Below are 10195 nucleotides of genomic sequence, written 5' to 3' on the forward strand. Positions count from 1 at the left end.
GAGCAGGGTCACTTGACATCTTAGGGTCATACTTCCCAAATCAAGTCCCTTCTTTTGACTCGCTCTTCTAGCCTTTAAGGGCACCTGGACGCACACAATTTAAGATTAAAAACAAATCAAGCAAGCAAGCAAACAAAGGGAAAAAAACCACCAAAGAAACCCAGGTGTACTGCTTTATCTACAGCCAATGTAATGACAGCAGCTCAAGGCAGCTAGGCCTGCCTCTCTGGAGAACCACCCAGAAAAGGCCTCCTCGCAGTTTGCAGTTCGTCCTTTAGGATTTGCCACATCTGTCCTGGTTGATCCGACCTTTCAGCCAGCCTGGGTCAGTTCTCTGTAGCTGCTAGTAGCAGACTCCGTAGCTGGAGCCTGAGAGGTCCCAGTTGTGCAGATCCGGGGTGGGGAAGAGCAGGAAAACCTTAAAAGTGCTCCAGGTTCCCCAGCTTGAAGAGGAGGAGCCATAAGGGCTGCCATATTCTCAGGTACTCAACTTGTCATTAAGGCCTGGAACCAGGAGAAAAGAAGAGACCCGGGGCGCGGGGAGGTCCTAAGAAGACGCGCAGAATGGTGCAGTGGGTGTCCTTAGAGGAAGGGGGTTCTTAGAAAGCCACGGTGCAGGGCTAGGAGAGGAGAAGCTAAACCTGGGCTACAGGCAGCAAAGTGGAGGCGTGCACGGACCGGATCGGGCGCCCGCCTCCTCGGGGTCCCCTGTGCCTGCAGAGCGTGCCCTAGCCGCGAGGGGGCGACGGCAGCGAGGGCGGCGCGCGCGAGGCGGGGGATTCAAGCGCGTTATAAGGCGCCGACCTGACCAGCCGTGCTCTTTACTGCCGCCGCCGCCGCCAGCATGGCCTCGACCCGCCGCCCCGTCGGAGCTCGCACGCTGCTCGCCTGCGCCAGCCTACTCGTCGCCATGGGCCTCGGTGTCCCCGAGTCCGCGGAGCCCGTGGGGACTCATGCACGCCCGCAGCCGCCCGGGGCCGAGCTGCCCGCCCCGCCAGCCGACAGCCCGCCGGTAAGACGCAGCCGCGCCCCACATCTTCCTGTCCCGGGGGGCCCCGAGACGGTGGGGAAGGTGGCACCCCTTGCTGCGCAGTGTCCAACACTGGGGATACGTCGCTCTCAGGGGCTCTGTGAGACCCAGGGTTGGGTGGATGCGTCCTCTGTACTGTGGCTTTGGCGGCAGAACTCCACTAGGCCAGTAGGAGAGATTGGGAAAGGTGTGAAATGCAGTTAACTTGCTCCTCGTGAAACTGGAAGACTGGTGAGAGAGCGGGGCTCTCAGATCTAGTTCCTTTTTGTTAGGTGACTGCGTCTGGGAAAGGAGTGATGTAACCAGGCTCTGCCTGTGATCCCTCCCAAGGTCTCCACCTGAACTGCTGGGGTGGAGACGCAGGCTGGGGAGGGTGTGGCTAGAGGCCTGGGGAGGGTGGATTGGTAGCCTTCATTGGAGCTGGTCAGTCCTGTTGGTGAGAGTTCTGGGAAGAATTTCAGGGTCTAGTTGTTCGCTCATGCTGTGTGGGCCAGGCACAAGGAAACCCCAGGCCAGCGCTCTTCAGTTCTCAGCACCCCAGGGGCCAACAAAACATCCACTAAGACAGCTGGAGATGGTTACAATACCTCCCTCTGCAAGGCATCCCTGGGTCCTTCCACCATCCCATTTCTGCCTCCTTTGGTTGGAGTACAAATGTCCCTGTTGTCTAAAGCCTCCCCCTGACCCCCAGTCATCAGCCTTCAAAACTTTCATGAGGTCCAGACATAGTCATCAGGAAGTGGGGAGTAGGCTGGACCTTCCCAGTGGAATGTTGGCCTTGAACCCTCTTTGGGAGGGTCAAGGTGTCACCAGTTCCCTGATAGCTGGAACCCAGCTCCCACTCCAACTCCTGGGGCCCCGGACCAACATGGCTCCATGTATTTTCAGTGCTGCCCTCAAGTTGACAGTGGTGTGAGTCTGTACACAGGCCACTGGTCCCCTAGAAGGGTCAGTACACCTGTCCTGACCTATAATAAAAGCACTGCACTGTGAGTGTCCACTGAGGGCATCACACAGCAAGAAGCATAGAAGCCTCCATCTTCCTGACACAGCAGCCTGGCCTGTGACCCACAAGACCCCGGTTTGGGTAGTTCTGAGATCCTGGGTCTTTCTGTCAGACACTGGAGTCTGTGCCCTTGCCTTCTTCTAAGGCCTCTTGAAGGGTTCATTCCTTTCCTAGCTGGTAGCCCTACATGGGACCCAGACCATTAGAGGCCCACTAATTGTCCTATTTGCCAAAGGCTTCTGCCAGGAAACAAGGCCACTCTCAGAGCTTGGCTCCTTGGGCCAGTGTTTTAGAAAGCTGAGAAAGGTAAAGGCTTGGAGTCATGACATCCGGCTCCTCTGCCCCACTGCTCCCCATGACCTGTGACCACAGTGGCCCTGAGGCTGGTCTCCCTGACACTTCTGACTGTGGGGAGGAACAAAATGACCTGTTGTCAGCCAGTATTCATATATTCATAGTCACCTCCTAAGTAACTGTGAGTTCCAATGACTGTCAAAGGACGGTGACACTCAAGGAAAAGCAGGAAGATACATCCCAGAGTACCTGCTCTGGAGCCCCACCCCTACCTTCTTGCAGCCTGGGCTCCCCTCCTCCATGGGCTGGGGATGGGTGGGACACTACCTCTGAAAACACAAGTGACAAGGGCAAGATGCTACCAAGCAAACCTACTGTGGCCATCTGTGCTCCAGGAACCCACCATTGCGCATGCACACAGTGTGGATCCCCGGGATGCTTGGATGCTGTTTGTCAAGCAGAGTGACAAGGGGATCAACAGTAAGAGGAGGAGCAGGACCAAAGCCAGGAGGCTGAAGGTGAGCAGCTTGTGCCCACCACCTCCATGAGCCCCCTAGTGCCCTTTCCAACAGCAGAAGCCATGGAAAGAAACAAGGATCAAGTATGAAGCTGGCGTCCAGCAAGTCAGGAGTTAGGAGCCCTCAGGATGCCAGGTTTTCCTTCATGGCCAGAGGGAGAAGCTCGCCCAGCATATGCTTAGGAGTTGGGTTGGCTTCAAGCTGCTGGAATGGTACAGGATGGGAGCCTCTCAGTATGGCCCTGGCTTGGGCAGGAAGCTGGCACTTGGGCCTGATGGCTGACTCCTGCATTGAGGTCCTCTAAGTAACTCTGGGTCCAGGCTGGGCTCCAGTGTGTGTTGTGTTTCTCTATTGAGGGTCAGCCTTACCTGCCCAGGATCTGACCCATTCACTGGGCCTGGGTGTGTGTGTGGTCAGCCCTGCCCCCTTAGGCTACCTGGCCTTGCTTAGGCTTCTCTATGCAGGAGCTTGCCTCCTTCCCTTAGGTCCTGACCCAGACCAGTATAAACTCCCAAGTGCCGTGGAGACTTGTTAGTCTCAGGCCAGACTGAGATACAGAGAGGCAGCTGTAGGGCTCTTGCATACAGAGCCTGCCATGCCCTGTACAGCCCCTAAGAAGCTCCACATCTGTACAATCCCATCCTTGCCCATGGCCTGCATTCCATGCTTGATGATAGAGGAGTATGAGAGCCCTAAGGACCTCCGCCACGGAGGGAAGAGCCCACAGCCAAGGCGGGAGCTCTCCTGCCAGCCTCGATGTAGGACCTGGCAGAGGGGTCACCTCTCCCCTCAAATGTTCTTAACCCCTGCCTTCCCTTCCAGCTTGGCCTGCCAGGACCCCCAGGGCCACCAGGTCCTCAGGGCCCCCCAGGCCCCTTTATCCCATCTGAGGTTCTGCTGAAGGAGTTCCAGCTGTTGCTGAAAGGTAGGGGTGCCACTCTGTGGGCACATGTTCTGGTGTGGGCAAACCATCAGGGCATCTCTAGAGGGTAAAGTTCAGGTCCCAGAAAACACCTGCTATGTTGCTTCCCTGTTGGCAGCCCTGCCTGTCATGGGGCGGGACTGTGGGTGGGAGACATGCGGCAGGTGGAAGCCTCAGGGAGGGAGGCCTTTTATTGTTCTTCACTGGAGGACCAGCCCTGCAGCCTGCTGCTGGGGAGTGGCTGTCACTATCTTCTGCAATTGACTGTACCATGGAGGACTGCTGGGAGCCCTTTCCTGCTTCCATGCCACGGCTTGTTTGGTTTTAAATAAGCTTCCAGAGAGTGACGAACCTTTATGTTTCTTCCAGTGTAGCCACAATAAGTATTTCTAGACAACATTCCCAGAAATACAGGTATCTCGATAGAGGGTGAGGTTAGCGAACAGGGTGCTGGGTGCTGGGTATGCACTTGCTGGAGCTTGTATCGAATGGTGTGAAGGGAAACTGGCAGCTGCCAGGTCAGGCAGTAATGTCCCCAGGACCGCCAGTCTCAGTCACCACGCTCTAAGGCCATGGGGCTGGTGAGTAGAGTGGTCCACTAACTGCTTTGTGTCAGGCGCAGTACGGCAGCGAGAGAGCCATCTGGAGCACTGCATCAGGGATCTCACTACACCAGCCTCGGGTAGCCCTTCCCGTGTCCCAGCCGCCCAGGAGCCTGATAGCCAGGACCCAGGGGCATTGTTAGCTCTGCTGGCTGCGACCTTGGCCCAGGGCCCGCGGGCACCACGTGTGGAGGCAGCGTTCCACTGTCGCTTGCGCCGGGATGTGCAGGTGGAGCGGCGTGCGTTGCACGAGCTCGGGATCTACTACCTGGTGAGTGGGGATGCAGCTGGCTGGGTGGAGCAGGGTGGGGACCTAGGGTGACCTCGTCTGTGTGCTCCGTAGCCCGAAGTTGAGGGAGCCTTCCGCCGGGGCCCAGGCTTGAATCTGACCAGCGGCCAGTACACTGCACCTGTGGCTGGCTTCTACGCGCTTGCTGCCACTCTGCACGTGGGTGAGGTTCGGGGCGTGGCGATGGGAGGGACCGCCCATTGCCCTGGCCCTGCCAGGGTGCACGTGACCACCATGACCTGTCTTCCACAGCACTCACGGAGCAGCCAAGAAAGGGACCATCACGACCCCGGGACCGTCTGCGCCTGCTGATCTGCATCCAGTCTCTCTGCCAGCACAATGCGTGAGTAGGCATTGCGGCCTGGCCGTTTTTAGTGTAAAGACCCTCCTCCATTTCTACTACCACGGGGCGTGGGGGATCTTGACCCCATCCTACCCTAACTCCTTCCCAGGACCCATGAGACAGGCCCTTCCTGATTCCAGGACTCTCATTCAGAGGACAGAGAGAGAGCCTCTGTAGGGCTTTTGTGGAATTCCATGAGCCCTTCCTTGGTTACTCTCCCGCTCCTCCGCGGTGAATTTGCCCCGATGACTTTTATTGCTTATTACTGGTGGTGTCCACCCTGTGTGCCTCATTTGGTCCATGAGAACGGGGACTGTGACCCTCTGCCTGGTACCTGGAATGGAGGCCAGGCAAAGGGTAGGTGCTTCGCATCGTTGGGAGAGCTGTGAGTGAACAGCGGGGGAGGTCTCAGACTTAAGCTGGCTTTGGACTTCCTGAATCTTCTGGTTTTGCGTGTCACCTATCTTGATTTCCCTTCGGAGAACCAGGCCTTTGTGGCCTTGCATGGATCTGGCCTTTCCTGTCTTTCCTCCTGAGGACCCAGTTTCAAGCACTGCCTCCTAGGGATGATGGCTTTGGACCTAGTACTTTACTGCTTATGGGGCTGAGCACTGAATGCCTGCTGCTGAGTGCAGAGTGAAGCTGGTGAGCCTGGGAACAGGCTGACCCTCTTTCTGTCTTGGGCGCAGCTCCCTGGAGACTGTGATGGGGCTGGAGAACAGCAGCGAGCTCTTCACCATCTCAGTAAATGGTGTCCTCTATCTACAGGTGTGTGGGGCTGTGCTGGCCATGTGGGTAGGGGGTATAGGGGGTGTTGGCAGATGCTCAGGGCTATTGGCATAGCACCCTTGGACACATTCAAGTGCCGATGCTGGCTTGAGAAGAGGCGAGCTTCAGGTCCCATTCTCTTATCCCCCAGTCTGTGTTGGTGGGACAGTAGTTTCCCTTTCAGACCTTCCAAGAATCTGATGTGACAGACAGGTGCTTCCAGCCACCCAGGCCCTCCATGGCCAGGAAGCTGGGGGGCATAGAACTTGATGAGGCCTGAGCCCCTGGGGCTATGGGAGGCCCAAGACAGTTCTATGTGGAACCTCAGTGACGGTCTCCTTTGTCACTGTGGTTGGCATTTACTAGAAGGTAAAGAGGTGTGTGGAGCGCTCATATAGTTCTGCTGAGCTCCAGGGTGGATGGCTTGGATCAAGCCAGCTGTAGTGCTGTTAGCATGAGTTCCATTGAAGTCAAAGGGTGTGCATTACATGTGGGTCCTCAGAAGCGACTTCCCTGGGAGGATCTCAGTCCTTATTCTGGCAGTTTCCAGGGAATGTGATGCCACATTGGGGCAGCCAGAGCAGAGTAATGCCCACGATGGTTCTACAGGCCACATCAGGCAGTGGCAGAAGAACCACCTTGCTTGCCTCTTAAACCTGATCTGAGCCCTGAGCAGGAGCTTGCTCCCATATACTGAGATGGAAACACTGGAGAGCAATAGAATAAGAGCCACTGTGTGGGGTTTGAGTGCAAGACTATCAAACATTGCCTCTGGACTAAGATGTGGTCTTCTCCCATGTGGGGCAGAATAGGTCACAGTATGGAAATGACTCCTGTTGGGCTCTGTAGGCTGCCTAGGGTCTCTGCTGCAGGGCCGGCCAGATAACTGACATATGCTCTTCCCTCCAGGCAGGACACTACACCTCTGTCTTCTTGGACAATGCCAGTGGCTCCTCCCTCACGGTACGCAGTGGCTCTCACTTCAGTGCTATCCTCCTGGGCCTGTGAGCAGCTGCTGCAGGCTCTTACCCTTACCAAGCAGAGTGGTGATAGTGGCCCTGTGCACAAGGAAGCCCACTGGACCTCTGCACACACTGGCCGTCGCAATACCTCTTACCATAGCCACTGTATTCCTGCAGAGGTGATGGAAGCAGGCTCTCCCAGAACCAGCAGCAATTTGTGAATATCCTAAGCCTTGCTTGGCTCTTCTGGGACCATCCAGCTTACGTGGAAGCACTTGCTCTATTCCCAGCTACAGAGCTGGCATCCTTGTCGCTCTACACAGGCTCAAATTCCTTCCTGCGGCCCAGCAAACTAGCCAGGCCACTCACTACCTGGGACAACTCAGCCTGCACAGGGTAGGACTATAGGGAAATGACTGTAGGTCCTTAGTGCCTAAGAGGGAAGCCCAGACCTTCTTGGACCATACACTGTCTACCTGGGTTCCTGGGTTCCTATCCTGCAGTATTCTCTATGTCTCTGCCTAGAGTACAGCCTCAGGGACCTAGGAACTTCAGGGGCCAGTAATCCTGGGCCTGGCAGCAGTTTCTGTGTCTGGGGTTAGCACGATGACCTGCAGGCCCCTGGTGAGCACCCTAACATACGGGAGCTGCACTCCTTTGCCATCCTTATCCTCTACAAAGGCTACCAGCCAACTTCCCAACCCTCGGAGGCTCGGGCTCACTGCTAGGGCCCACACACTAAACCAAAGTTTGAGCACAGTCATCCACACGAGGCACCTGCTCAAGTTTCCCTCCTGAGACTCCACTGTAAAGGGGGTGGGTGGTCAGGCTGAATGGGCAGCTTGGGAGGGAGAAGCTGGCTGAGGGCTCTTCCCATGAGAAGGGCTGCCACCCTGCAGCCTGTTTCAGTGGTTTTCCCATTTTTAACAAAATGTAGAACCAGATCCTAATAGGCAGTGGAGAGGGCTGGACCCTCCAAGTCCTGATGGCCTGCTGATGAAAGAGCTGACAGCCAGCAGTCCACACCCACCAGCTGCTTTGGGATCTCTTGGCCTAGCAGGAGTGCTCAAGCCTGGGATGATGGGTTAGCTCCAGTTGCTTCATCTTTCAGCTGACACCAGGATGAAGCTACTACATCAGAACGCCCTTCTATAATCGGACCTGTCCCCAAATCAGGCTGCCAACACAGAGCAACAGGTTCCTGGGGGAGCTGTCCGTGAGCAGGCCTGGCCTGATTCTCAGTATGGCTGGTACCCACCCTACCAGGAAGCACTGTGCTGGCCTGGGTCCTGACTCCCTGGCACTCTGATAAGGACATGAGGTGGACACACCCCACCCTTTTCTGGATTTCATTTTGTATCCAGTGGGCACAGACATGTCAGTGACGTTATCTTCTACCCTTGAGAAAGCCACATAAGCACATATCTTACCTTCCAACAACTGTGTTACACAGCAACTTAAAAGTATTTATTGTGTCATATTGCTAGGCAGAATATATTTATGTAATGGATCACACAAAGCCTTAACAATGAAGGGCAGACCCAAGAAGCATGACCTCTTTCCAGCTCATCTCACCAAAGACCATGAGGGGTAAGCTCTGGAAAGTAAGGGAGAAATGCCTTTAGTCTTGAGACTCCTACTGAAGTAGCAGGAGAGGCTCTTACCAGGAAGGCCACAGTGCCAAGAGTTACCCAGACAGAAGCACTTGGGGACATGGGTCACAGCCTATGGGGCACTGAATGATTCCTGGGCTGCTATGAAATTGCTAAATTAAACTGTTTGGCTTTCTGATGAGTTGACATTCTCTGTCTGTATGCCAGGCTGCCCAGGTCCTAGTCTCCAAGCAAGATTGCTGTCTCTCAGTCTGTCGACAGGGTAGCACTAATGCTCTTGAAGTTACTTAAAATTTATTTGAATTGCATTTATTTGGGAGGTACAGATATGGAGATCGATGACAGCCACAGCAGTTGGTTCTCTTACTTTGTGGGTCCTGGAGACTGAATCTGGGTGCTTAGGCTTGGCAGGAAGTGCCTTTAGCAGCTGAACAAGCTCGCCGGGCCCACAGTGTTATTTTGAAAGGTTTTATTCCTCTGTGTGTAGTACATGCAGAGGTCAACCTAGGGTGTTCCTCAGGAGCCAACCGCTTTGTTTTGTGGGGACAGGATCTCACTAGGTCCCAGATGCAAGGTCTGAGGATCTGCCTGTTCCCACCATTCCCAGAACAGGATTATAAGCCGTGTGCTACCACACCTGGTTTCTTATGTGAATGATGGAAATTAAACTCAGGCCCTCACGAATGGCAAGCACTTTCACCAAATGAGCTGACTCCAGCTCCACCTCCTCCCTAGTATGTTGGGGTTGTTTGTTTTTTTGAGCAGTGTCTCAGGCATCCCAGGCTAGCCTCAAACTGGCTATTCCAATTCTGATCTTCCTGCCTCTAATCAGGTGTTGGGGCTATAGGCATGTACTGCCATGTCTGGTTTATGGTGAAGGAGCCCAGGATTCCAAGCATGCTAGGAAAGCCCTCCACCAAGATATGTCTTCAGCTCTGAGTGGGTTTCTGAGGCAGAGTCTTAGTATGTAGCCCAGGCTGGACTTTTGAATGTTTAAATTTAGGGATATTTGTATGCATTCAATTTCTATTTATGGCTTTTCCATGACAGACCCTAAGAAGTCATCTATGGTTTGTACAGGTATTTTGAGGTAGCATCTGCAGCACATTTTCTTTTTTCTTTTTTTTTTTTTTTTGAGACAGGGTTTCTCTGTGTAGCCCTGGCTGTCCTGGCACTCACTTCGTAGACCAGGCTGGCCTCGAACTCAGAAATCCACCTGCCTCTGCCTCCCGAGTGCTGGGATTAAAGGCGTGCGCCACCATGCCGGGCTGCAGCACATTTTCTAACTGGCCAACAGTGATACGGCTGTGGAGGAGAAAGACAGTGACTTTCATTAAAACAGGTCTGGAAAGGCAGCTATGTAGTATTACAGCCCCCGGCCAGCGTTTATACAAAATCTACAAGAGCTCTTCACTAAATAGCCCCAGCCTGATGTTCCTACACAGAAGGTGTTTGGAGACAGGTTAGAAAGTTCTTCGGGGGCCAATCATGCTCAGAGGTTCCCTGCCATGGGTTAGACCATCCACTCAGGCAGCAGAACCAAGAACTCCTGAGATTGACAGCTGAGTGTAAGCCAGGACGACAGTCATCCACTCAGGGCTCACTTCAGGGAAACGGGAACGAGATGAATGAAGTTGTCTAGGAACCTAGTAAGACTGGCATGGCACGTGGTAAATTCATCTATGGACCCCATTTCAGCCACACCTGGGCTCCTGCCAGAAATGTGCTCTGTATAGAAAACTGAACAGAGCCCCATTATCCTGTCATCCTACTGCAAGGCCCCACTTCCCCAAAGGGTCACAATGACAGCAAGAGCCTGTGAACTACTAACAGGTCATTATGAGCTTG

General features: G+C 54.5%; 1 protein-coding gene across 1 annotated transcript; it reads left to right on the plus strand.

Moving 5' to 3' along the window:
• The first annotated feature begins 809 nt into the window (after positions 1-809).
• Positions 810-6869, plus strand: Erfe (erythroferrone). The gene is made up of 8 exons (XM_021175106.2): positions 810-1012; positions 2726-2848; positions 3671-3773; positions 4387-4643; positions 4716-4824; positions 4914-5004; positions 5694-5772; positions 6682-6869. Exons 1-8 carry the CDS (start codon positions 845-847, stop codon positions 6778-6780), a joined length of 1029 nt encoding a protein of 342 aa, XP_021030765.1. The 5' UTR covers positions 810-844; the 3' UTR covers positions 6781-6869.
• Positions 6870-10195: the final 3326 nt, after the last annotated feature.

Source organism: Mus caroli, unplaced genomic scaffold, assembly GCF_978045245.1.
Source record: "Mus caroli unplaced genomic scaffold, Mus_caroli_1 scaffold_1, whole genome shotgun sequence".
NCBI classification, from domain to species: Eukaryota; Metazoa; Chordata; class Mammalia; order Rodentia; family Muridae; genus Mus; species Mus caroli.

Excerpts from the sequence above, each read along its gene's own strand:
- Erfe (XM_021175106.2), top strand. The coding sequence starts at position 845 with ATGGCCTCGACCCGCCGCCCCGTCGGAGCTCGCACGCTGCTCGCCTGC. Across the intron at positions 4,825-4,913 it reads TGCTGCCACTCTGCACGTGG|CACTCACGGAGCAGCCAAGA; the intron begins GTGAGGTTCGGG and ends TGTCTTCCACAG. Across the intron at positions 5,005-5,693 it reads TCTCTCTGCCAGCACAATGC|CTCCCTGGAGACTGTGATGG; the intron begins GTGAGTAGGCAT and ends TCTTGGGCGCAG.